The sequence below is a fragment of the Lingula anatina genome, chromosome 9, assembly GCF_051362555.1.
Source record: "Lingula anatina isolate TDL-2025a chromosome 9, LinAna3.0, whole genome shotgun sequence".
Taxonomy (NCBI): Eukaryota; Metazoa; Brachiopoda; class Lingulata; order Lingulida; family Lingulidae; genus Lingula; species Lingula anatina.
The window spans coordinates 1,241,418-1,268,351 of NC_141775.1; the positions used below are offsets into that span (position 1 = coordinate 1,241,418).

A 26,934-nucleotide genomic window follows, 5' to 3' on the forward strand; every position below is an offset into this window, starting at 1 on the left:
AATAATCTTTCAAATGTGTTTACATTTGTATTCATTAAAACACCACACAACAAAATGGTAAATCGACATTTTACGACATTACGACGACATCCGTATTTTGGTACTAAATCGCCGACAGAAATGATTTACCAGTCAATTTTCTTTCAAAAATTTTTAGTTTTTCTTCATCTGTGCATAATATTTTCATATCTGTGTAATGTAACTGCAGAAGAGGACCTCTACGATGTTTTGGGAGTAGCAAAAAATGCCAGGAATTCAGAAATTAAAAGGGCGTACAAGAAATTGGCTAGGCAATGGTTTGTACCGTTTGTACCTTAATTAGATTAATTAATTGAATTAGAAATTAGATAACATAAAACTCTCTGTAGCGCACTGGTGGCATAAACTTAAAAGATTCCTCGTGTTTTGAGTGAAAGAAAAATTTTTCCTTAATATGGATTGATTTGTATCCCTTTGTAGAAGTTGGATAAAATTTCACAAATCGTGCACGTACCTAGTAAAATTTAAAATATTCCATTTATATTCCTTTTGTGATATTTGATATTTTTTAACACAAAGATCAGTGGTTTATCGTAGGTAAATCACGTTGGTAAAACAAAAGTGAAGATTTTTTGACCCCAGAATTGCTCTGTGGCATAAAATAATGTTTACCCTTTTTTGATACTTACTAATAGGCACCCAGACAAAAACCTTGAGGATCCAGAAGCCCATGAAAAGTTCATGAAGATAAATGAGGCATATGAGGTATGGTATTGTGTTCATATTAAATAAAGTTTGTGAGACATTCTAACTGTAGTAGCTTTTTTGTTTCATTATTTATTACCATCATCAGATACCATCAATACATTTCTCTGGCTGTAAATACATGCCCCTACTTCTTATCAATTTTTAATTCTTAAGCATTAATCAAGTCAGGCATATTAAAGGCACATAATTCAGTGCAGAACACTCCATCAAACTTCGAGACCATGCTGGAGATTTGGCCAACTGCATATATCTGTTTTAACAATTTAACTGTTATATTGGAATGCCTGAATGAATTTATGGTAGATATAAACTCAATGTAAAGGACTATATCACCAAAATAAAATTGTATTATCAAGCTGTGTATTTTATACTTAAAAAGACACATTATAAGTGAAAAAACAAGGAAAAAAATAAGTACACATCCATGTACATTAATATTCTGAACATTCAATTTATATCCCAGACTCTTAGTGATGCTGATAAAAGAGCCAAGTACGACAGGTTTGGCCATACAAGTGCTCAGGAGCAGAGTGGTCGTTATCATCACAATGGCTTCCCTTTCAATGACTTCTTCCAAGGAGGAGCATTCAACTTCCAGTTTGACTTTGGTGGGCAAGGAGGCGGCAGTTTTTCACAGAAATACCGGCTGACCCTAAGGTGAGTTGATGTTATCGTTCCTTAATTTCGAACCCAGAGGCCTTGCATGTCCAAAATTATTCTCTGACATTCCTCAGCAAGTTTGCTGCACCAGTCACTAAATAACTGGCATCCATAAAGAAAGTTATCAAACACTACCTGAAAATCTTTCATACTGTTAGTTTACTTGCATCCAGTTTTACAGATTTCTCTGTTGTGTCAAAATTGCATGTGTTGTAGTTCATAAAGTGGAAAAAAAACAACTTAAATCAGTTCCATGAGGGTGCTGTTACACTGCTCCTGATAGGGTAAGATGTGCCCATGTGACCTTGTAACCTTGGTAAATTAGTTCTTAGCCAGGGAACCTGTCTTAAGTTTTTTTGTGTAACCACGGCCTGGCTCATCTTCTTTCAGGGCCTATGAGAGCCGAGCTATGCCAGAGAGCCACAGCAAACCTTTTCTCATCTATGGCTATGGTGACTTCTGTTTCAACTGCATGAGACTGGAGCCATTGTGGGAGAAAACCGTGCAAGACTTGGAGACTTTAGGTTTGTTTGAACTATTTTAAAACTGCTGGTGCATTGTGTACAGCAAAACCTTAGAATGTGATTTGTGAAGAGAGATGTTGAATTTAATTGCGCCCCAATTAATGAAGGAAAAAAAAAACACATGTAACTGTTTTGTGTTGAGCACTTTCATCTCTAGCTCATGCTGTTAATCTTCCAGGTCTTGGAATAGGCACTGTTCATATAGCGATGGATGGTAACTTGGCCAGGAAGTTGAGAATCTCGGACGTCCCCGTAATAATGGGTCTGGTCAGCGGAAGACTACGGACTTTCCACACCAGTTCATACTCTCTACAGTCCATTAGGGAGTTCATCAGGAGACTGTTTCCCCAGGGGTTGATTACTATGGTGAGTTTGGCCTCTTAGACCCAGTTCCTGTACCTAGATTGATCTAGCAGGATCGGGTTTTCTCGCTATATTGCATTTAGCTTAAACGGCTCTGATGTCTGTCATGCCTACTGAAGCTGCTAGGGGGGTAGTTAATTATTGTTTAGTAGCTTCAGTCGGCGTGGTAGACATTAAGCCACTTAACCTGAAAGCAATTTAGCAAGAAGCTCCTTGGTAAATGAAGATGTAGAATTTCACACTTTATGAGAAAATTTTAACATTAAGTAATAAACAAATAAAATTAATTTTATTATTAGTCTGTGATAGAAAAATGATAAAACTCCTACTGGGATACTCATTTTACTATTCAAGGTGACAGATAAGAACTATAAAGATTTCCTCAACAGTTGGAAGGACAACCGAGTCCGGGTGCTTTTCTTCTCAGAGCGTGAGGTGCCGAGTCTCCGCGTGCTGGCCTCGGCGTTTGCCTTCAAGGACCGCGCTGCCTTTGGCTACGTTCACATGAGTGGAGGACTGACGGAGGAAGTCTGGGATACCTTCAATGTGCAGAGGTTCCGAGAGACATTGCTGATCTTCAACGAGAATGTGCAATCACCAGTGGCAACACTCTCAGTAAGTGGATTGTTGGTTCCGATACTGTCAGTCTGCAGGCTGTGATCATAAGCCCTGTTCACAACTAGTTGATCCAGGGACTAACTAGGCATGACCCAAGTGAAAGCATGCCGAGATTTAAAAGCTCTGCCCCTGCTGAGACGGCACGCATGGGAGGCGTATATCCTTTGTCAAGTGCGCGCTATATTTGTTTGTGGCCACTAACTGAATATACAAAATTGTATCTGCCTGGTTTCATTTTTGGGAGTATATTTTACAATGCCTCTGTCAACTTGTACATTCTGTTGGACTTGTAAAAATGAAATGATTTTTAAAATTTCAGTTCCTGGTTTTAGATAGCTTTTCCCATGATCTTTGGGCTAGATAATTTTCATTCTGACTTTAGTTTTGTAAGACTTACAACCAACAGAAAAATTTGTGGCCCAATCTTTAACACCTGTTACACTTTCCTTGCTTGATACCTTATAATTTTTTCCTTAGTTTGTTGAATTTTTTTTTACAAATTCAGTCACCCTATCAGTGTATTGGTTTTACTCTCTGGTTTAAATTGAGAAATGATTATATAATCTTTCCTGTATTAAAGACCAATCAAATTGCCCGACACACCATGGATGAGATGATAGAAAGTAACAAATACCTTATCCTGCCGCGGCTGTCGTCACAGAAAGTGTTCAACGAACTGTGTCCTGTAGAACCACGGAGAGCTCACAGAAAGTATGTAGGGAACGAAATTTTTTTAAAAGCCTGTTGAGTAAATGGAATGAACAGTTCTCTTGGCTGTGGTACAAAACATACAACAAAACATACATAAAGCAATAATTTTATGCCAGTGGCAATTTCTCCAATTGTCTCTGCTTATGCTTCTTCAGAACAAATAGTATGATAATTATTGTTATTTTGATTTTGATTTTTGTTTAAGCAGAATATCAGAAATGGTACAAAAATTATTATTGAATAACAGTGAGCAAAACTGTAATCATGTCTTGTGAGAAGTTTTTTACAATATAAAGACCAATCATAATAATAATTATCAATTATTATCATTATAATAATAAGATACAGTGAGTATGGTGAGAAAGAAATCAAACCTTGACAATTAAGTTAAGCAAAGATATTCGTATATTTCAGGTTATGTGTGGTTCTGTTAACAAGGAACATTGAACAGCACGAAGATCACAGAACATCGTTTCGCAATTTTGCGCGTGAGACGTCGACATCAAAGGACAGGGTGCAGCACTGTTACATATACGAGGATCGCCAGACCAGCTTCATCCACTCCCTCACAAAAGGTGGAGCACACGGGGATAACGATACTGTCCTCAAGGTGAAAAACTTGTTTAAGTTTCATGTAATTACGATAGTAACTTGCAAAATGATTAACATTACTCTTAGGGCGCATTCCCATAGATTTTAGAACGATCTATCCCCGTGGGGAGTCTCACTAGATTACTGTCAGATAATCTGGCTTAAATGTCCGTCCCGTCTACTACAAGCTGTAGGGGGGTAATTAACTTTCGTGCCCGCTCGGCTGACAGCTATTTAGCATGAACCCCCAGGGAGTTAGGTCGATCTAGTTGGATCGATCAAATCTTTGGGAATGGGGTCTTAGACTAACAGTATTTCTGAAAAATATGTTTTTTTACTTAGTAGCAGAGGAAAGATGCAGTGAGATTTTTGAACAGTGAACTTGAGTTAGAAACAAGTTTTCATTGGGTATTAAAAATGTGAAATCTTTGAAAAAATTAATATTGGTGATTCAGAAGTGAAGTGTTTTGGAGTGAATATCGTACTTGAAATGAAAAATTGGTAGTCCGAGAGAAAGTTCATGTTATTGGAAACAAATTTGAAAATCTTAATGAAATTTTTAAGAAGATGATTTGTGGACGCATGTGTTGTGGGGAAGTGGAATGTTTTAAACAAATTTGACGCACTCATATCAAGTAATTTTTAGAAAATATTCAGTGCCACCAACCTTTCCTTCAGTGTCTTTATGCTACCCCTGTAAAATACACATACCAGTAATTATCATCTATCTCATTCTCACCTGTAAGGTGGCCATAATTTGGCGTAAGGACCCCCGGTCCATAGACTACAATTGGTTTGAGCCAGGCTGGGTGGCAGAGGGTTCCCTGTACGCCAGTCGCCGCGAGCTTCTGGAGGATACGCTGTCCAACGTCCTGGTGAACAAAGAAGTCTTGGTGCTGAATACAGTGTTACCTGATCTATTGGATGAACATACACAGGTGAGTTGACTGATTAAGAGAATGAATGAATGAATGAATGAATGAATGAACAAATGAATGAATGGATGAATGAATAATGAATGAATGATGATGATTATGTTTATTTGTGATATATAAGAGGAAAGTTAGCTCTAGATGTCATGTTACCATTGTTCACTGCTGTTGTATAAAATATCAAACAACAATTTGCCAGACATTTTCAGTGATTTGCACAGTACTGCACAGCAGTAGTTTGTGCAACTTGGTAGTATCATATGAAGTTGATTTAAGATACCCAAAATAAAATTTTGTTGACATGATTTGAAACCTTTTAACAGTTGATACATAAACACACACACACACACACACAAAAAGTTTCAATTTACTTGGAGAGAAGTCCTTTCAATCATTTCACATAAGTAATTGTTTTGCCACTGTAGATAGTGACCTTTGGTGGCAAAAAATTGTTGATGTCTCCTGGTCTGTTTCACAAAATATATGAATGAATAAATAAATAGATAAATAATTATTTAATCGATTTAAAAAGAACTGCAGTCCATCCAAAAAATATTTGAAGTTTGAGAGAACATTTAAGGTTTTCAAGTAACGTTAAGACATTATATGAGGAGCTATTAAAATGTTTGAAATTTGTGAACAATTAATGACTGCTGTATCCAAGTGATGAGTGCTGTTTTTGAGCAGTGACTGCTGTATTCAATTAATGACTTCTGTATTCAAATGAGCAACTGCTGTATTTAATTTATGACTGTCATATTGATTCCATTCACGTCTAGTTACTGTGACTTGATTAATGAGAGGTTGACGTTACTCAGTGAGGAATGAGTTTTTTTTTTTTTTTTTTTTTTTTTTTTTTTTTTTTTTTTTTTTTTATAAAAGAAAAATTAGTTTCCGATGTTTAGATGTTATATGAGTCTGTCAATGGGAAAACAGTAGGCAACCCAAGTTAATATTGTAAACACACATTTATAGTAAAAAATTTATTAGTAAATTTGATTCCTCTAAACAGGGAGAAAAAAACAAGGTGTAGATGAACAGCATGTTTCAGTGCTATCTTCACACATCTCATGAGAAAGGAAATGACCAAGATAAGAATCACAGCAATAGTCTGCGTGGGGTTAATTGTCCAGGCGGCCATTATATGTCCATTAATCGCACTAAGGGCGTGACCTGTGACGGCACTAACCCGTGTTTTGCCTGTAGTTTAAAGCAACACGATTAGTATGATGGCCCTGCTCCTACTCACCACTACAGGGTATTTTTAACATAAATCAGCTTGCGTGCATGCGTGCGTGCCAACCCATCCTGTATTTATTTCTATATTCATCACCATTTGGGAAGAAAGGTGGTTTATCTTACGTAGAGACTGTTTAGACTCTTCATGATCACAAGATGGTGGATGACATGGAAATTTTGGGTTGAATCCAGAGACTGCTGCTGAATCCAGAGATTCATATTTGGACCATAAATATAAGACAGTTGTGAAAGGAGAGGATATATTATGGTATGTTTAGTTGAGATATTGAGACAATGTGCACTGAAAAGCATACTCCATTAAGATTCTCATGTACATTCATTGATTACATATAAAAAACTTTTTTTTGGGGGGGGGGAGGGGTTGTAGGCTATGTTCTACTCTTTTTATGATAAGCACTGAAAAGCAAATCCCTCTATAAGATTCTCATAATATAGATTTTTTTCCTGTGATACATACTTTTATGTTTATGATACAGGAGATATTCAAAATTTTCATGCTTTCTTTGACTGAAAAAAGTGAAAAATTATTGATTTTATATAAAAGGATAAATTTGATAAATTTGATTTGATTGCCCTATACACGGAGACAAGAAAATAATTTACTAAAGTGAGCACATTTGACAACATTTTATCACTTTAAAAATTATTTTTCTTTTTATTTTTTGAAGAAAAAACAAGTCTTGCTTTCATTGCTATTATCCTCAAGGCAAAAGCTTTACCAGGTTAAACATAACTTATCTCTAATTTTCTTCACAAGAATGATTCATGGATGGTTGGACTTGCAGTGGTGATAATCAGCAAAATGTGTTTACAATTTTGTTTTGGAGGCTGGGTATCAGATTATCTCAAAAATACCCATGAATGAATGCAGCCTGAGGCTTCTAAACAATCACATTGTTCTCTTCAATATATATACTTTGCCTGTAGCCAACATAAACCAAATTCCTACAGAATTTATGGACCCCAAATCCTCTTCTTTCATCTCAATTGAGATAAAGTGCTTAACTTTATGTTTAAAATTTTTTGACATTTTATTGCATTTTTAAAGACATGTCATCCATATAGATCCATATAGATCCATACTTTTGCGCTGTTAAATATGTACTTGTATGACAGTGTCAGGTTTGGATGAAAGTGGTTCTCAAGCACACATAATGTTCCCTATTATCTTTTGATGATCTTAAAATATTAATCTAATTTAAAATGTTATTTTACACAATATAACACCCATGTATGCTGATACAGCTAGAACACTATATGCTTATCCCAACAATAAACAGTTACATATTTTATGATTTCTTTTCAGAGTTTGATGCTACGGATCTACATGCGGTTGTTGGACTGGGCAGATGTTGTGTACCATTTTATTATGAGGTTGGTACAACTTAGATCTAAACTTTATCTGGAGAGAGGGAGAGAGAGAGAGAAGCTCAGATCAGATACATAAGTAGAGACTTGCAAGATGTGTGATAATACAGTGCATAATAATCAAGTATTGTTTATATAAAATATTCTTGCCTAGAAACTGACATGGACATGTACTGTCACAAACCATTCACAATTTATGTTTTTCTGATTCCATCTGTGTGTCATTCATGTATATCACCTCCATCATCATAATATGTGACAGGAGAACAATCCTGATGTCACTTGATTTATCACCTGTCAAACGTATAACCACAAAACCATGTTAAATTCCCATAATATTTATTGTAATATTGATCATAAAACAACAGGCAATATTTCATTGTACTTCTATCATTTATAAAGCTGTAAAAATGTGATTTTCTGTCAACCTTTTTGTTTGAACTAAAAAGCTCTTAGGCTAGTCATAGTAAACAAAGATCGTTATGTAAAAATCATTTGGTCAAGTGCAGCCTCTTCTTTATCTTGTCCTATTTGGTGTCAGTTTGGTGCATTTTACATGTGTAGCAGCAAGACCAAAATCATTTAACTTAACGTTTGAAGGAATAATAAGTCACAAATTAAACGAAAAGAAATAATGAGTGAAGTTCCCACAAAAGCTTCAAAATTTTGTGGGAATTTGACCTTTGATTTTGCCCTTGGTTTTTGACCTCTGACCTATTTTTCATTTCATTCTATTTTTAGTTATGACACTGTGACCTTACTGTCAGTGGCCTTCTCGATAATCATCATCATTATAATCAGTTTCTTCACGCGACTGGTGACAAAGTTTGATGAGGAAACAAAAAGGCAACAACAACATCAACAGCAGCAGCAGTGGGGGCAGGAAGGGTACCAGCCCAGGTAGAGTTGACCACTGTTAATTTATTTCTTTTGATTTCCAGATAAAATGCATATATATATTGATTAATCGCATGGATTTGATTATTAAATTTTTAAATAATACATAGAATTGCAACTGTTACAATTTTAAGATCTGTTCAAACAAGATTTATGGTTTTCCTTAAAATTACTGTTTAGAAGGTTTCAAATCGTGACTTTGTGGACTTTGATTGATTGAGGACTTGTGAATTTATTAAATATCATTTTAAGAAGTCTGTTGGGTCATATCTCATTCTAATGTCAATGTGCAACAGCAGTGAAATACTTCATTTCAATGAATGAGATATTATAATTTTTTGTTATATTATATTTAGGGTAAATGAAATCAATTATAAAGCTATATTATATTTAGGGTAAATGAAATCAATTATAAAGCTACCAGAATATATAGGTGCTCCAACATTAGTAAAAAAAATGGTTGTATGATCTCCTTAGGAGCCAAATCCAGAGATATATCTTTAGAAATGTACTTTAATTTTGGCTGCGTCACACACCCGTGGATCACTAAATGTGACGCTCCTCAAGGGATCACTCCACTAATTTTTAAATTAAAATATCAATTACATTTTTGGTATAAAGTGTCACATTTTGCTTTCACAGAGAAGTGACAGTGTACTTGAAGGAGCTGAGAGCGGAGTCGTATCAAGATCTGGTCTTGCGTTCTCCCAGAGGGCATGTCACAGTGGTGCTCTTCCTTACTGAAGATACCCGGCAGAAACTATTGCAGCGTTTTGCTGATATTGTGTTGCCCTATACACGGTGAGTCATGACAAGTTAACAATATCAGCTTGCATTTGGAATTAAAGTGAACCCAGTGACCTCTCAGCCCAGTAAAGCTGGGTATTTTCAAATTATGAAAATACAAAGATGTGATTTTCTTATATTTGGTAATATTACATACTATTTAGACATTAGGATGCTCCCCTAAGGTTTCATTAATTGTGTTGGATCAAAGTAAATTTATTTCTTTTCTTGGCAGTGGAAAAGGCCTTGATAGAACATTGAATCTGAAAGCATTTATGTGCCTATTATGTGAACAATTATCAAGTTGCATTGACTTTTTTCCAGGTCAAAATATTTTGTATTTGCTTTCCTGAGGCTGGAGGAATATCTCCCTTGGTATAGACTTATATTAGAGGAAACCATAGGGCAGCAGGCACGTAGCTTAGAAATGAACAGTCGAAACTGTATTGGTACGGTTCTTGCCATCAATGGCTTTAGGAAATATTACTGCATGTACCACGCAAGGACGGTGCGAGCATTTGAAAAGATGAATGGTCAAAATGGCGGCAATGGGGAGTTCATGGGGTTCGATTCGGAGTCCGAGAGTGACGCGGAGGATAGCGTCTCAGATGAGACTGAAGACCCTGGAGTGCTGTTTGAAAAGGATCTTCTCGATGGACTACCGAATTGGTTGGACAGGTTTGTGGAAGGGACGCTTCAGAGGTTCAAGGTGGACAACTGGCCGCCGGACATGGAGCCTTGAAACTTCCCATCTCATGGACTTGTGTCTTGTGTATTAACATCCTTCTGGAGCTGATATCTTCCTTTCTTTTTCTGGGCCAAGGACACTACAGACGTTGGGCATTTATATATGGGACTTTGACACTAATTACCAACGTCATGGAAGAAAGTGTAGTTAAATCCATATCAGAATCTCTGTAGCAGGCATCTTCCTTTTTGTTCTCTTTTCATGGATTCCCAGGGGCACGGAAGGGGTTGAAGGCAGACACTTCAAACCCTGAAATCCCTTACATAATGGAACCAGGTGTAGCATAAGACAGAATTCTTCTGTGGGTTTATCTCTCAGTTTTTTTGTATTTCTGAGTAAAGAGAAATGGCCTGACTGTGCAACTCAATTCCATTGGCATCTTGTTTAAATGCTTCAGTGTCACTTGTCACCCATACCTTTTATTACTTTTACCCAAACAAATTCAAATGTTGGTGGATTCTGTAATGGTAGAACAACAAAGAAACTGTTGGTGGAAAATTGATCTTGAGTTTCAGACCAAGATTTCAGTCAATTTCTTTAAACTGTAGAGCAGTCCCTTAAAAAGGAGTAACTAATGACAAGAACCAGTATTAAATATGTCCTTTAATGGGCTTCTACTCCTGTATTATCTTGGGGCAAAGGCCACTAAAAAATTTTGTCTCAGAGTCTGAGTGCTCTCCTCTCTCCCAGTCCAGTGGGGCCACTCAGAATTAGGCCTAGGGATTGTATGCAATATTGATGTGTAATTTTTAGAAATATTTCAGGAAAAAATTGTACTGTGTATGATTGCTGTTCTGTATTTCACTTTAGGAGTTAATTTTTTAGCAAATTTAGGTAATTTAAATGAAAAGTTTTTTCCTTTACTTTTGAATTTCCTGAATGTGGTACAGTGAAGATAGTACTCAAAAAAAAAAAAAAAAAAAAAAAACATCCAAAAATGCTGTAATTGTTTAAAACAGGAAGAACATTATGTTAGTGCTAGTATTAGGTGTAATCGTATGTTAGACGTCTTTTAAAATTATTCTTGTGCTTGAAATCACCCCTGGTCCCAATTTCAAAAAAAAAAAAAAGGATTTAATTTATTGCATTTTGTGAACTGGAATTATTTAAAAATATTATATAAGACATAGCATCAGTGTTCTGACAGTGGCTGTGGCTACTTAACATTTATGTTGTTATCTTTAAAGGGTTACCAAGATTTCAAGGTTGATATGACTAGCCACCCTGATTATGAATCACAAAATATTACAAACCTAAAGGGATAATAACTCTTCGTATGAGATCTATATTTCACAATAAAACGTTGTGAATAACTCATAGGAATATAATATATTCTGTTTTACCACAAAAACGGCAGTTATAGCTATTTTTTCTGATATCTGAGCTTTTCTTTAGACCACGTGATCTCCATTGATGGCTATACTTTGTTAAAATCTCTTAAGAGATTTTAACAAAAAAACCAAACTTTTTAGCAAAAAAACATGGACTAACTTTGAATGTGAAAATGGATTCATTAACCATTGGTAAGTATGGGAAAATTGTTGTTTACTCCAGGAAAATTCATTTTTTGGCCGAAACGAAGAGTTATTATCCCTTTAATCAGCCCTTTTTCCATTATGCAGCTAACATGAATGTACAGCACCATTATGAGATGGACAGCATTATAGCCTGGGTGTCATGTATGTGATTCCTCTTAACAGAGTGCTTTTGCTTGATATAATCAGTTAACTGGCTCCCTAATTCAAAAGCATTGTGAATTGCTAATAGCGATATCACCTTTTATTTCGAGGCTATTACATGGGGCCAGTAAATCCCAAGTTATGGAATAGAGGCGCTTGCGCTCGGTTGCAATTTGCAATGCTTTCGAGTTACGGAGCCCTGGTTTACTTTGGATAGAGCCAAACAGATGGAAGTGAACTTGTGAACATTGGCAAAACCCCTGTAGTGCAATTACATGATAGAAGTAGTCAAAGCAGTACAATACTGAGAAGTACACTGCACAGTGTGAAAAAGGCCTTAAGTAAGAATTGTCACAGTGTATGTTTTTTGTTTTACTTGTGTCTAATCACTATGGTTTTTAACATTTAAAATAAACCCACTTTCAATACACAACTTTCATGCATACTTCAAATCCAAGGAGTGAAATAAATAAATAAATATAAAAACACCAGGTTTTATTCAGATTGATTTATTTTCATATATATCATCAATCTCAAAGATTCAAAACTACAAGTCAACATGAAAGTGATTTGAATCACATTTTACAATGTAACATCTCATCAAAGAAAATCACCTCCAAGTCAAAGTCAACACTTTGATCAACAAAAATTCTTCGATCCTTTTTAAAATTTTTTTCAAGAAAATACTACTAAAGATAACGTCATGGGAATTCAAAATTTCCTCCACCTTCGAAACATTTCTAAATTCATAAACTACGTAACAACAGTTTCCAGTGGATGAAATGAAACACCCTCTGCTTCTTTTTACACATCTACTGTGGACTGTACGTTGAAGAACACAAAGACATCAGCAGGAAGAAACTATTTTTCAGTCTTCACAGCAGATGAATAACTAGAAGTAAAGAGCGTGACAAGTGAACTACCACTCCACTTGTTTAATTAATTATCAATAATAATAATAAAGATGATGATTATAAACAGGTATTGCATCCTCAGCCCCACTATTTCTATTTGTGGTGGCGAAGAACGCCCCGTCCTATCACACAAAATGTCAATAAACAATTATTCTAATTTTGAGTGAGACGACGAGAGTTCTCACCTCTGTACAACAGATACAAGTATTTTGGTTTGCTGGCCATTTCTGGGTAAAGCATAATACATTCTCAGTCACTCAAGACCTTAAGATTATATTGAATTGAAAATGGAATGGATCTGAAAAGTGCCCAGTCTTGTTTGTGCAAGCATTCATAAATTCTTAAAATTATTATATATATATATATGTGTGTGTGTGTATATTAGTGAACAAGTCTTATTGACTTGTCAGCAGCTGCCTTTTAAGGACAGAATATTTCCTGTGCAAACTTGCATAATGACTGGTGGCAGCATGCAACACAAAAAAACTAATTTTAAAAAAATTATGAACAGGTGGCAGCACTTTTTATGACAAGCCCTCCTACTTATGAATAGATGGCAGCACCTGCCATGACAAAACCACTTAGTGAGCCATGCAAGCAAAAAATAGTAAAGCCTCTTTTCAGATACATACTAAATGTTTGTCTACATATACAAATAGCAGTCTTCTTTAAATTTCTTTTCCAGGCAAAAATGAAATTAAAGATAAAAACAGACACTAGTAGTGTATTGGGGCTTATCTGCATTTGCACTTTACAATGTACTTGTAATTCACTTGACTAGGAATACTTGGCATGCCAACCTGAAAGGTAACAACCAACAAATTCAACTGACAAAAAAAATAAAATAACAACCACTTATAAGCAATCAGGCTGGCAAGGTACCTGTTTTGACTACAACTATGTTTACCAACATTTAAACTGACATGTAAAGAAACTCTTCACTTGCATAAATTATAATATGGCAGCATATGTGTTTATATTGGGCTTGGCAATTTGAGGGAGAAGAGTTTAAGCACTGCATAATATGATTACTAGTTGTCAACTTAAGCAAGTAGATATAACCAGCAGTTTTAAATATTTCAAAATGACATCTTAAATACGATGATTTCAATACATTGATCCACAAAGCAGTCCAGCCAATAGACAAATATATCACTGGCTTCAGCTGACTAACTAGCTTGCCCGAGCACCTAAATGCGCAAAATTTCCACCATGTTGAATACCCCCCCCCCCCTCTCTTTTGCAGTGTTTTGAATTTTCTTCAAAAGATTGGTAGATTGTGTGGGAAAGAAAGTCCTTTCTGGTAGGAAAATGTCTGATAATAATCAATGTGCAAAATGTCAGACTTGAAGCTCAGTCCTCCCTTTATCTTTGCACCAATCTTTATGACAAAACACTATCTCCCAATATATGTGAAATTAATAATTAACTAAAAAAACAAATATTGTCATCACACACCTTTCCCCCCTCCCTGTTATTCTATACAGAACATCAGACGTCAATCTCGTGGATATGTTTCTATAAATTTTTTTTTCAAATGTTGCAATTTTTTTGGTTGATTAAATAAGGCAAATGCAGGGAAATTCTTTAATAAAATATCCACCTCCTTATGACCTGCACCACATCTGGTCAGTCAAAAACTATCATGGTAATAATAATAATAATAATATACCCTGCTTGTAAAGTTCAAAAGTTACACAAAGTCTGGTACCATTCTACAAACATGCAATGCTAGAGAACGAGGACTACTGAACAGCCTCCCAGAGTCCCACGATACCGGCATAAACAGCAAAACCTGCAGAATGGCACAGACCAGTTATCATGACACACACATCTCCGAAGCTTTTTTAACCAGCAATTTTTTTCTTTTTAGAACCGCCTGCTTCCTGGGCCCCAGGAAGGAGCCCCGCCACCTGCGGCAACACCCCCGCCGCCAGACGCGAAGGAGGGGAAATCCTCAGTGCTCTCCATGTTTGGCGCCTGTTTGTCCCAAGGTGCGTCCCGTACCTGGAATCCCGGGCCGTGGTTCTGCTTGGGATGGGACTGCTCTTGTTTGCTGGGGTGCATGTACTGGCGCATAGATTCCCTGTCTAGGACATCCTGAAGCTGAAATCAGAGGACAGCGTGTGAATTTGGTTGGAAGAGGAAGAGATTAAGTGTGTGTGTGTGTGTGTGTGTGTGTGTGTGTGTGTGAGAGAGAGAGAGAGAAATTTGTCTGTAGAACATGAATTTCTTAGTTTTTAGTACGTAGTGAAATTTTAATATCTCATTCAGTAATTCAGAAATTTCTGACCTCATCACGGCATTGCTCCAAACCTGACAACTGTTGCCTACTGATAGTGTGTTATTTACTAATAGTAAACAAAATGTGCCCATCCACATGGCAGACTTACATATTCCTCCTCCAGGTTCTGCAGGTAGTCCTTGGCATCCAGAACATTGTCCTCCATGCCTGTGATCACCACCAGGTCTGGGTTGTCATTGTCACTGGAGCGCGGGAACTTGATGTCAACCTACAACAATGACAATAACATTGTTGTTATCACTATAGTCATGTAAACAAATCATGACTAAAAGACAAGTCCTTTCTGCGAGGAGCTAGAACCTTTATCTTTCAAACCAATCTGACGTAGCTAGTACCCTCTGGTTGTCATTTTGGAAATCTACTGATGGGTCATTGAAAGATTTCAAAATGGCTGCCAATGTAAGTGAGTAAGAGTCTAAGAAATTTTCAAAACTGTGCAACTGTTTCAAAACTTTCATATCCCCACAACGTTATCCAAAGATTTGAACAAAAACCCATGTCGAGAGAAACTGACTTCTCTGATGTTTATACTGAAATACTGACAGAACAAACCCAGCTGCCTATATCAAAAAACACTGAACAAAGGTGAACTGCCCTATCTCCTCCGTTCTCTCACCTTGTAGTCATCCATGATCTTGCGGACCTGACGTCCCTTCTGTCCTATGATACGAGAATGCACGCGATGATCCAGGTTGACTTCCTCAGTTATCATGTTGTCCTAAAAATAAATAAAATTAATTAATTAATCAATAATAGGTTAGTAAACTAATTAAAAAGTAAATATGATACCAGTGTTGTCTCTCTGAAAGGCAATACACCAACTGCCAGTAACTTCTGAATATGACATTCCAAAGTCTAATTCAGTCTTGACATGAGAACACATTCAAACTTACCAGTTCACCAACAAGCTTCATAATCTCATCCTTGGCCTCTTTGGCGCTCTTCTCATAACCTGTGATGGTGATCACATCCTGGTTTTCGCTGCCTTTATCCGGGAACTGGATGTTGACATCAAAAGCATCGCGAATCTTGGAAATGACGGCACCTCTGCGGCCAATGATTTTAGGGTGGTAGGCGGGGTCCACTCTCACCTCCAGTGAGAAGTTCTTCAAAGCCTGCAAAAGCACAGAATGGATATGAAAGTTTTCCACATCACTTTCCTGATAATACAGGGAAGTTTATCAAAAGGCACAAATACAAAATATTGGAATCATGAATATGATACTGATCCATTTTAAATAACTTTAACCTCACTCAATTCAGAGACGACATTTTCAAAAAGATTAAAATCTCAGTTTTTCCTTCTCACACAGAATTTTTCCTGAATATCATGTTATTTCCACTCCTCCCCAGTATCACACAACATGCCACATGACAAAGCATCAGAAAAAATGTTTTTTTAAGATTTTTTAAAAAATCACAACACATTCTTCAACCACTGACCCTGTCCTCTTTCTCCTTCTCCAGTTCCTCCACTCTTGCATTCAGCCCCTCAACTGCCCTGGCAACGTTGGCGCGGGGCCCCGTAACCTTGACGATGTCACTCCTGTTATCAGCGGGCGGGATGGAAATGTTCACATCAAACTCCTCCATCATCTTTCGAACGTCGCGGCCGCGCTGGCCAATGATGAAACGATGGAAGTCAAATGGGACGTTCACTTCTTCTGTGATAGGAACAAGTGCCTGTGAATACAAAGTATTTTTAATAAAACGTAACTCACTTAATGCCATCCATTTCCTTTCAAACTAGAGCAAACCACTACAAGATTTTGTCTTTTAAATACAATATTACAATGAAAACTTATCTTTCTCTTTTCCAATATATACAATAATTTTAACTTGACGCTCTGTTACGATGCATACTAAATATGCCCTTCTCAAATATGCATGACCTAAATGAGAAGCGCTCCGCACACTTGCCTTAAAATTTTCTGTAATTAAGATAATTTCTGAATTCAAATATTCCTATTTATCAAAACTTACAGAAATACCAAATCAATCACTCTCTCTTACCATCAAAGCTTCCTTTGCAGCCTCGCAGTCTTCCTTTTTCCCTGTGATCAAGATAATATCTTGCTTCTTGGGCTTGTCTTGATCATGCTCAGCATCACCAGCACCATCTACATGTGTGTCACCATTCACATCAACGTCTCCGTTCACCTGCGGCTTAGCATTTCCTGAAGACAGTCAAGTAAATGTGGTTATAATACAGCCCAAATTTCAACTCCAGTTTCAAACATTTTTTACCTTCTATTGTTTTAAAACTACAACAAATAGAACACACCTAACTTTCAGTCGCTTTTCCCATCTATTACCTATCACTTACCCTTTCCATCCCCAGCTCCGTTGGCCTGAGGCCTGTCAGGGAACTTGATGCCGACATTGTGGTCTTTGGTGACTTCCTGCACCCTGGACCCCTTGGTGCCCATCACTGTCCTGTGGTACTGCTGGGGGATCACACATTCTATAGTCACCTGGGACTCCTGGGGTAGGAAATATTGACATATATAAATGTATATAGAAAGATAGATATTGACATCACCGGTTTCAATAAAATAAAATAATATTTATCTATTACTTTAAAAGCTAAAAGTTGGATACTACAATAACTGTGAATGGGATACTATCAAAACTGATTTCATTCTAAAAGAGACATAAATGTGCATTTTTCTAAATTTTCATGAATTTGAAGTTTATCTAAGCACCCCCCTTAAGGACAGTTCAAAAATGAAACTGAATAAGGTCTGAAAAGGGGGCAACGGTCAAAACAATACCCTACCAGTTCAGCCACAATCTCAGCAATTCTCTTCTTGGCACCTTCTATACAATCCTTTGCCCCTTTCAGGACCACCTTGTCGCTCTTCATGCCACTGCGTGGGAAGCTGACTGAGACACCTCCGTAATCAGCAGCTATGGTGTGCAGCACCTCGCCACGGCGGGCAACAAAATGGCGGTGGTACTTGGGGTCTACGCTGATTTCACCCTCAACAACATTTTCCTGCAAAGCAGAGAATAAAAAGTACATAAATATGTAAACAATAATATAAATGGAATTTCACTGCAGACCCAAGAAAATTTCGAGGTGCATCAATTTCCAACATTATATATGTCAAAGACAAACATGTCTGTGATGAAGGAACAAGGCAAGCAGTCTTATATCCTTTTCACCAATCAAACAACTCAGAAAAGAAATTGGTGCAGATTTTGCAAGGTCAGTAAAGTTATTTTGTGAAACAGGGCTCCTGAGTAATCATCATCGTACCAGTTCCTTGATCATGGCCTCCAGTTCAGTCTTGGCGGTGCTCACGCTCTCCTCGGTCCCGATAATACTGATGGTCTCCTGGTCTGCATCCTTGGAGGTCGGGAAGATGACACGCGCACCTGTGCTTTCACGTACCTGGTTATAAAAATAATAAAATCAGTATCAAGGAGACGGGTTGGGACTAAAACCATGTGTAACACCAGCGCCACACTGGTGGTACAATTATAATAAAATAATATGATTACAATTATGTCTATGATAGATTTAGCAAGATTCCATCATCCCCACACAATGGGGTAACACACCTTGATATATAAACAATAACAATAATAACAAAACTTTTTTGGCAGTAGTATTATTTACCATCTTAAATCCAACCACTATAATGTACAGCACACTGAAGAATCTGTAAAAATAAAGCTTTATGATCACATCACTTGCCTTTCTGATGTTGGCCCCATTACGTCCAATCAAGAATTTGTGGAAATCAGGTTTAGCTTTGATTTCTGCAGTGAAGCCGTGAGTTTGCCTCTCGTCAGCCAGGGCCAGGAGTTCCTTCTTCGCCTTCTCCACATCGTCTTTTGGACCACGCAGGACAACCTTGTCGCTTTTACCACCCTCTGGTGGGAAGCGCACTATGACGCCACCGCAGTCCTCCATGATGGAGCGGATGAGACGTCCCTTGGCACCAATGATGGAGTTGTGGTGCTTGTGAGGGATTTCTATGGTGATTTCTTTTATGTTGGCCTGCAAATATTGACATTCAACTTTTTCTGTAAACATATTTCTTAAACCTACTTCTTAAAATAAGAAAATTAATAGGAAATCTATACTTTCCTCTTTTTCTGTGACTGACCACAATGAGAATAGGAGAGAGGGATTAAATGTGCCAGCTGGAAGTTTCATTTTCTTTTAACTCCTGAGAAGAGCAACTCAACACCTATTGAATATCTCTCTGGAATACCTTAAGTCCGTAAACTCACCAATTCTTTCTGAATAGCCTCAATCTTGGCCTTGGCCGTCTCCACATTCTGCCTCTTGCCTGTAATGACAATGACATCAGAGTCGCTAGCCTCACTGGGCAAGTCAATACGAGTATCGGTCTCCTCACGGATCTTCTTGATGGTGGCGCCACCTTTGCCAATGATGTTCTTGTGGAACTGCTTGAAGATGTGCACCTCAGCTTGGTAGTTCACAGCAATCTAGACAACAAAATGTTGAGTACTATTATCACCATTAGTCTTAACATTATTAGATCCACATAATTAGTTACAGTTGCCTCAGTGTTGGCTTGTGCCTAAATTTTTAAGTGGACCAGACAAAAAAGAAAGCACTTCAAACATCTTTTTTTTTTTTTTTGTAATTCTCAGTAGGACCATTTTAACCAAATCCTGGTCCCCTTTTCTCTGCAGTAGATAAGCACTCTCAAACTTCACTGTCTCCTAGTTGTCCCACTTGTAACAACACTCACCAGTTCCTGGTGCATCTGCTGCAGGTACTTGTAGCATTTCTCCACGTCGTTCTTGGGTCCACGCAGGGTGACAATGTTGCTCTTCTTGCCTGGGTCAGGGAAAGTGATCTGTACCTGGTTGAACTTGTCCCGCACCTCTTTAATCTTGTCGCCCTTGGCCCCGATGATGGTCCTGTGGAAACGCTGCTCTATCATGATGTCCTTGCTACGCTCATTTTCCTAAAATACAACACAAAAAAGCTATTTTTATACACTTGAAAGATAATGATTCTGTGGTGCTTTTACTCTTAAGATGTCAATTTTAATAGTATTCTAAAAGGTCTTTTCACCATTATAAGATGCCAATAATAGTAAACTACTTGTATTTTTCACCATAATTCATCAGATACGTACCATTTTCTCCACCATCTCCATAAGCTCTGCCTTGGCCTTCTCCACTCCCTTGGGATCGCCCTCAATGCGGATGATACGGCTACCCTCGCTGTCAGAGGGAATACGGATTGCAACACCAGTGTCATTTTTGATTCTTGTAACTGAAAAAAAGACACAACAATTGTTACAAATACAACTAGAGAGGTCTACCCAATTTGACTGAAAGGATCCTTATTTTTAATAATGAATGAGAAACAGGTTTACCAAACTTAACTAGAAACATGTCAATGTTGATTATGACTGAATTAGGTTAACCCAACTTAACTTGAAACATACCAATATTGATAAACACTGATACAGGTCAACCAAACTTGACCAAAATCAACCCAATTTTGATAATGACTGAGTAATAGGTCTACCCAACTCAAATGGAAACCTGTAAATTTTGACAACAACCGAGATAGGTCTACTGACTGAAACAAGTGGACCCAGCTCGACTGAAAACGCGATACCAACTCCTACTCACTGTTAGCACCATTCTTTCCGATGATATGCTTGTGATACTTCTGGTTCACATCCAGTTCAGCGTAGGCCATTCTGGTCTGCAGGTCCTGGGTGATCTCCCCCAGGGCCTTCTGGGCCTGCTCCACCTCGTCTGGGGGACCCTCAATTACTATCTTGTCCTGGCCCTCTGTGAACTCTATGTGGACCTGAAGAGGTATAATCAATATGACTCAATTCACTTCATGTGGACCTGAAGTTGCATTATCAACATAACTTAGATGAGGATTATAAATTATTAGTAGCTATGCCAGCATTTGATCAGCTCGATAAATAAATATATATATAAATTTCAAGAATACTTATAATAAGTGAAATAATAACGATGAATAAATATTCAAAATTATTACACTGAACCTTAAAACAACTATGGAGTAAGGGTAGTATATTAACTTACTTTTGGCAAGTCTTGTGTTATCTTGCGGATGGTGGCACCTTGACGGCCAATGATGAACCGATGCAGCCATGCTGGGGCCACAACTTCAGCTATTACCACAGAGTTAGCCTGAAAAAATAAATAGAAAAGGAAAATGCTGCATTACACAGTTAAAATGTACATAACTTCATATCAGAAAGATGAAAAGACATTCTGTCAGTCATAACAGACCCACACACCCACCTTAGAATACACCATGGTCTCCCTCGCTCCTTCCCCCTCCCTCCCTCCCTCTCTCTCTCTCTCCACTAACCTTAGAATACACCATGGTCTCCCTCGCTCCTCCCCCCCCCCTTCTCTCTCCCTCCCTCTCTCTCTCCACTTACCTTAGAATACACCATGGTCAGTGCAGGTCCCAGTTTGTCCTGCTCTCCCCTCAGTGTGATGGTCTCAGATGGACTGTCCAGTGGGGGGACCTCCACGGACACCCCTGTGGCCTGAAGGATTTCGTTCAACGCCCCAGCGCGAGGTCCAATCACATACTTGTGCTGAGATTTCCTCACCTCAACAGATACAGTCTGACACTTGCGTTTCTGGAAAAAGAAACATCACATTATAAAATGTTATAGGTTTCCTTGATGTCATCGCCATATCCAAGGTCAAACATAAATACAATTTTGACAGAAATAAAAATTTCTGTTAACATCTACATTTTTCATATTTCTTGCTATATTCAATATTTGGAAAGCACTGCAAATACCACTTCCAAAATTAGGCCTCAGCTCCTAAAATTGCAAATAATTGCTGCATTGTGCAGCAACCATATGCTGGCAAGATTTGTCATTTTCCACAATGTTCATGGCACCAATCCTTAAAACAAACAAAACCAAACCAACATTCTACCATATCTCATCTCTAAAAATACACACCTTTTCCTCGTAAATCTTCATGATAGTAGCCTTGGCCTCGTGGACACCTTCCTTCTCTCCAGACACAACAATCTCATCCTTCATAACACTAGGTGGCGGCACATGTATGCGGGCTCCAGTCTTGTCTTGAAGCTCCTTCATCAGAGCGTTGTTTGGTCCACAGATGAATGGATGGTAGATCTTAGCAATGGGGAGACGCTCAAATGCCAATTTGGCCTGGCAAGGAGAAAAATTTAAAACAAATACTGTAACATTATTATTTAATACAAGTGTGCCATACATACAAGTATTTGTATAGTCACAGACATCCAATCTGACTGGAGAACAAGTCTGGTCTATTAACCTAAGCAGTCAGTTAATATCGATCAAATAAGTATGTACTAAAAATTAATAAAAAATTCAATAATTGAATATGTTCAACATGTTGCACATACATAAATGCACACTCGTTCAGAAACACAGAATAAGCAGTTTACCTGTTCAATGATGACACACAATAGAGGCCAGCAGACAATGCACTGAAGGCACATTTATATGTAAGTTGTGACTACCCAACTCAGTTCCATAAAACCTCAGCCGTTGAATTATCACTGCACCTAGTCAATCTTTCACAACTAGATTGTAAACTCACTCACCTGTTCATCGGTAATCAACTGTAGCTCATGCCTGGCTTTATCTATTCCTTCCTTGGTGCCCACGATACGGATGACGTCGGAGTTCTCCTCCGGACGCGGGATGGTGATCTTGGTGGTGGTGTTCAGCTCCAGCTCCTGAAGCTTCTTGCCACTTTTGCCCAGAATAAAACGATGGTGCTCTCGGGGGATCTTCATGGTAACGTTGGCCTAGAAACCAGAATAAAAGGCAGTGTTAGGTAAACACCCAAATACTGAATTTAACAATATTTAAATATATACATAACAAAGTATAAAAACAAATACAAAATATAATAATTTGTCGTTTTTTTGTGAGTTTGAAGTGGAAAAATTCTTCAATTAAAATAAAAGATGTAGTCAGTTGGCACTAACTTGGTAGATTTTTTAAAAATTGACTTTCAGATAAATACTGCATCTTCCTCCTTTATCCAGAGGAAAGGATTTTTGTTTGTTCATCACATGGTAGGATCATTTATCATACAAAAAATTAAAAACATCTTTCTTTTTTCCCACTTCTGTGACAAACCATCACAACTGACCTGGGTTTGCAGTTGGTTGACCACCATGCGCCTCGCTTTCATCACATTCTCTATCTTCCCCGTAATAACCACAGTGAGGCTCTGATCTTTGGCAAGGCTCATCTCTATGGCAACACCTTGTTAACAGAGATTTATTTAAACCAATTAATAAACTCTCTTCATTGATAATACAAGACCAAAAGACTTACTATTTAGGCTACTAAAAATGTACAACTGAAATGAGTGTTTCTCCTTATTTCAACCTAATTACAAGCTATCATATATATATTGCTTTCAGTATTCATTTATCCACAGTATAAAAAGTGCCAGCCTGTGAACCTACCAGTTTTCTGCATGATGTCCTTGCAGATCTTGGCCTGTTCTCCTGCCTCGCCAAACCCGTGCTCATTGATTTCTTGGAAACGACGCTCTTCCAAAGGAACACGGAAAACCTGCCAGCAACAAAAAATACATGGTTTTATTGTAACAGCAACAGTATTTTGACCATTTTTAAAAGATTCATTCCATCAGGTTTATTTTCGAATAATGCATGAATGATGAGGGTATTTTAAAATGTTAATTTTTATTTGAATGACAGACCTGCTTTTTTTTTTTGGCAAAATTCATGTATTCTTAAAGAATATGTCCCAAAAGGCACAACATCTATATAACTTTTACATAACCACAGTGAGAAAATCAATAATAATATAGCTATTAAACAGAACATCATGGCTTATTTACTGTGCTGTTAACAAAACAGAAAAATTCTTCTCTTACCTGGGTTGTAGTAGAAGTCCTCAACATCATCTTATTAGTGGGGCCCCACTGAGCAGCAGCAGGTGTGGATGCAGACGCCCCAGCCCGTGGGGACTCCCCCTCTGAGAGGGGTGGGAAGGCCTCATAGTAGCTCGGGATGTCCCCTTCTTCTGACCTGGACGCATCGGGTGCGGGAATGTCCTCGGAGATCTGCGCCATGTCCGAGCTCATAGTCGTATATCAGGTCCAGTCGAACAGCACTGACTAATAGTACGAGAAAACAGAAAAGTTGAATGAGCTGTTCTCACTATACAGGCACCGCAAAAAAAAAATCTGAGACAATTTATTATTTTATCAAAGTTTATTCAAGAGAAACAAGAGGCAAAGTGCAAGCTTCATGTTCTCTCCTTGAAGACCCCCCCCCCAAGAAATATGAGACATAATTAATACAATATATCCATGGTACTTTATTTATTTTCCTTTTCCAAAAATTAATGTGAACCTCTGCTACAAAATTAACATAATAATAAACTTAAAGAGTAAGCATATAAACTGATTAAAAATTATGTATATATCAGACTGGGAAGCAATAAATCACTGTTGGCCCTTTTAACTAACAAATGCAAACATGTCATCAAAATCATCAGATAAGTCTTTTGTTTGGCACTGTGCCAAAGTTGGACAAGTTTTGCAGTGACTGTGTTAACTAACAAGTGTGGAATTTAACCAAAGTGGAACTGAACTATAAACCTGACGGGGTCTAGGACAACCTCACTGTCCACATATCAAATGTTCTAGAAGAGCACACAATTATCTATGTTATCTTTATAACTATCTGTATGTGTGTAAACATTAGCAGTTTTACTTGTGTCAGGACAACATCAATGTGCAGACTAACATCACAGCTACTTTTCTAAAAACCTGCTTATCAAAACTACACATTTATAATCAAACAAATATTCATAAAATATGTTTTAAATTATTATAGTGATGCTGTGACATTATGGGACATTTAAGTTTTCTTCCTACATATGAACAGTGGAACACTCTTCAACAAAGAATGTTCTTTGGTCCATAGATTGGGGTTTTATCTGCAACTAAACTTATCAGCCAGCAAAGGAAATCCCATCAACTGCATGAGAAATATAGCATCAATCTGACCCACTATCTTTAACCTAATTGCCACCATCTTTAACCTTATTGCAAGTCAAACAAAGCTCATTATATGTGTTTATTCAATTCAAATGAAATTATCTCTTTATCAATGGCTTGAAATAGTCAAGAAGACCTTGTAAAAGCTGAATGTAGAGCTTTATCTTAATAGCTAGGCAAATGAAGACTGATGAATAACAAATGCAGACAAATGAAAGAGAACCTGTAATATATCTGCAGGCAATAGCATGATAAGAGTTATCTGATTTTGATATACCCCCTCCTCACAGGATAACATTTAAAACTCTAAATGTTTTTTTTTGTAATGATATGACAAGGACCAACATGACAAAGATTACAAAAAAATCTTATACTGAATCAATCAAAACTCCGATTAATCCTTTATTTATTTCTTACGTGCAGTGGAACAACTAGAACTGGCTTACTTCAAATTCAAATCCAGTTTAAAAATGTAGGGAATCACATTCAATTTTAAAAAAAATATTAAAAGACTTCAATAAAAAAAATAATTTGCACTGCAAAAGTAACATTAATGATTAAAGGAAGTGAAGTAAAGTATGGTTTTTCTGATTTATTATTGTTTACCAAAAAAAAATTTGCTTGGATTTTAAGATAAATGAACGATTACTTAAGGCCAATTTACTCAACCAGTCTATTAATTATGACAGTTGATAGAAAGTGACCTAAAACAGGATATAATCACAGATGTATCAACCTTTAGAACTGATAATTGCTAGCACCAGAAACATATTTTGTGGTTTTATAATGATTAATGCCAGGCTTTAATGTACCAAAAGCAGGTGGTTATGGTTTCTTAAAGCCTTCTTTATAGTCCATGATAAAATACCCTTGTCCAAGTAAATAACCACACCCATATGTGTAAGACCATCTGAATTGAGTACAACAGTGCGATGAATCATTTTCACGCGAAATTTCATAATAAAAACAATTCTAGGCCAATCGAACTGCACATGACCGGTCAAGTAAACAAAAATATCCCCGTGAATTTCATATATACGTAACTTGTCAAGAAATCAGAAATATGCCACTTCAGACACTTTCTAAGGGCAAGTTCAATCTTTAAACTTTTTTGGAAAAAATATAAGAAATTTTATTAATTGCAAAGCTCATAAACACTAGTCGAGAACGTGGAAAGCGTTTGCAATTTATTTTACAAGCAATATTACTTACAAGTTACAGTACTGTTTCCGGTAAGGTCCGTCCTAAGTTTGAAGCAATTTGCTCTTCGGCTCCAACTCGGCTGATATCCAGTCTGAAAAAGTGCAAAAGATGTCTGAATACTATCAAAATCTGAAATGAATTCACCGAAATCTCAAATACGTGTACAGTACTCACCGCACAAGAAACCAGATGGACGATTGCCGGAAGTGGTTGGCTAATATTCATGCGCGACGAACATACGCCCCGGCTACGTGGTATTTCTGGAGTTTTTAGAAATAAATTTTTGTTTGAAATGCGTTTATTGTAGTATTCTTTCCAGTTTCTGCGTATATTTCAGTCCTAAATAATATCACAATCATCTGAATCGGTACTTATTTCTGGTAGCGGGACGTCATTGCGGATGCATTTCCGGTTTGAAGGTCAGCCACTATGTGACCCAGAAATGGACACATCATCACCGCTAGATGTCACCGGTGGCAGGGTATCTTTTTGAGGAGTAAACCATCCTGTGACCCTTTCTGAACTTGTGAACACATGTGGTTGTTGTACGAATGATTTTTAAAGCTGAAGTAGAAGCA

General features: G+C 37.3%; 3 protein-coding genes across 3 annotated transcripts in view; 1 reads left to right on the forward strand and 2 right to left on the reverse strand.

Annotated features, from left to right (window-relative positions):
• The window catches only part of LOC106155781 (uncharacterized), a 197,920-nt gene that overhangs the window by 112,152 nt on the left and 58,834 nt on the right, over positions 1–26,934 (reverse strand). The gene's annotated exons all lie outside the window — the stretch shown is intronic.
• Positions 78–12,372, forward strand: LOC106155772 (dnaJ homolog subfamily C member 16). Its single transcript, XM_086994805.1, has 13 exons — positions 78–296; positions 675–744; positions 1,211–1,404; positions 1,798–1,931; positions 2,110–2,297; positions 2,649–2,909; positions 3,493–3,623; positions 4,038–4,233; positions 4,961–5,152; positions 7,713–7,780; positions 8,516–8,674; positions 9,314–9,472; positions 9,782–12,372. The coding sequence occupies exons 1-13, from the start codon at positions 121–123 to the stop codon at positions 10,197–10,199; spliced, it is 2,346 nt and encodes a 781-aa protein (XP_086850931.1). The 5' UTR covers positions 78–120; the 3' UTR covers positions 10,200–12,372.
• On the reverse strand, positions 12,378–26,734 carry LOC106161524 (vigilin). The gene is made up of 23 exons (XM_086994804.1): positions 26,531–26,734; positions 26,366–26,447; positions 24,023–24,265; positions 23,589–23,697; positions 23,267–23,382; positions 22,710–22,916; positions 22,075–22,290; positions 21,532–21,738; positions 21,167–21,274; positions 20,735–20,918; positions 20,230–20,369; positions 19,837–20,055; positions 19,349–19,567; positions 18,807–19,112; positions 18,366–18,500; positions 17,883–18,101; positions 17,430–17,586; positions 17,117–17,280; positions 16,547–16,786; positions 15,997–16,218; positions 15,720–15,821; positions 15,192–15,311; positions 12,378–14,904 (listed from the first exon to the last, which is right to left on the reverse strand). The coding sequence occupies exons 3-23, from the start codon at positions 24,230–24,232 to the stop codon at positions 14,668–14,670; spliced, it is 3,837 nt and encodes a 1,278-aa protein (XP_086850930.1). The 5' UTR covers positions 24,233–24,265; positions 26,366–26,447; positions 26,531–26,734; the 3' UTR covers positions 12,378–14,667.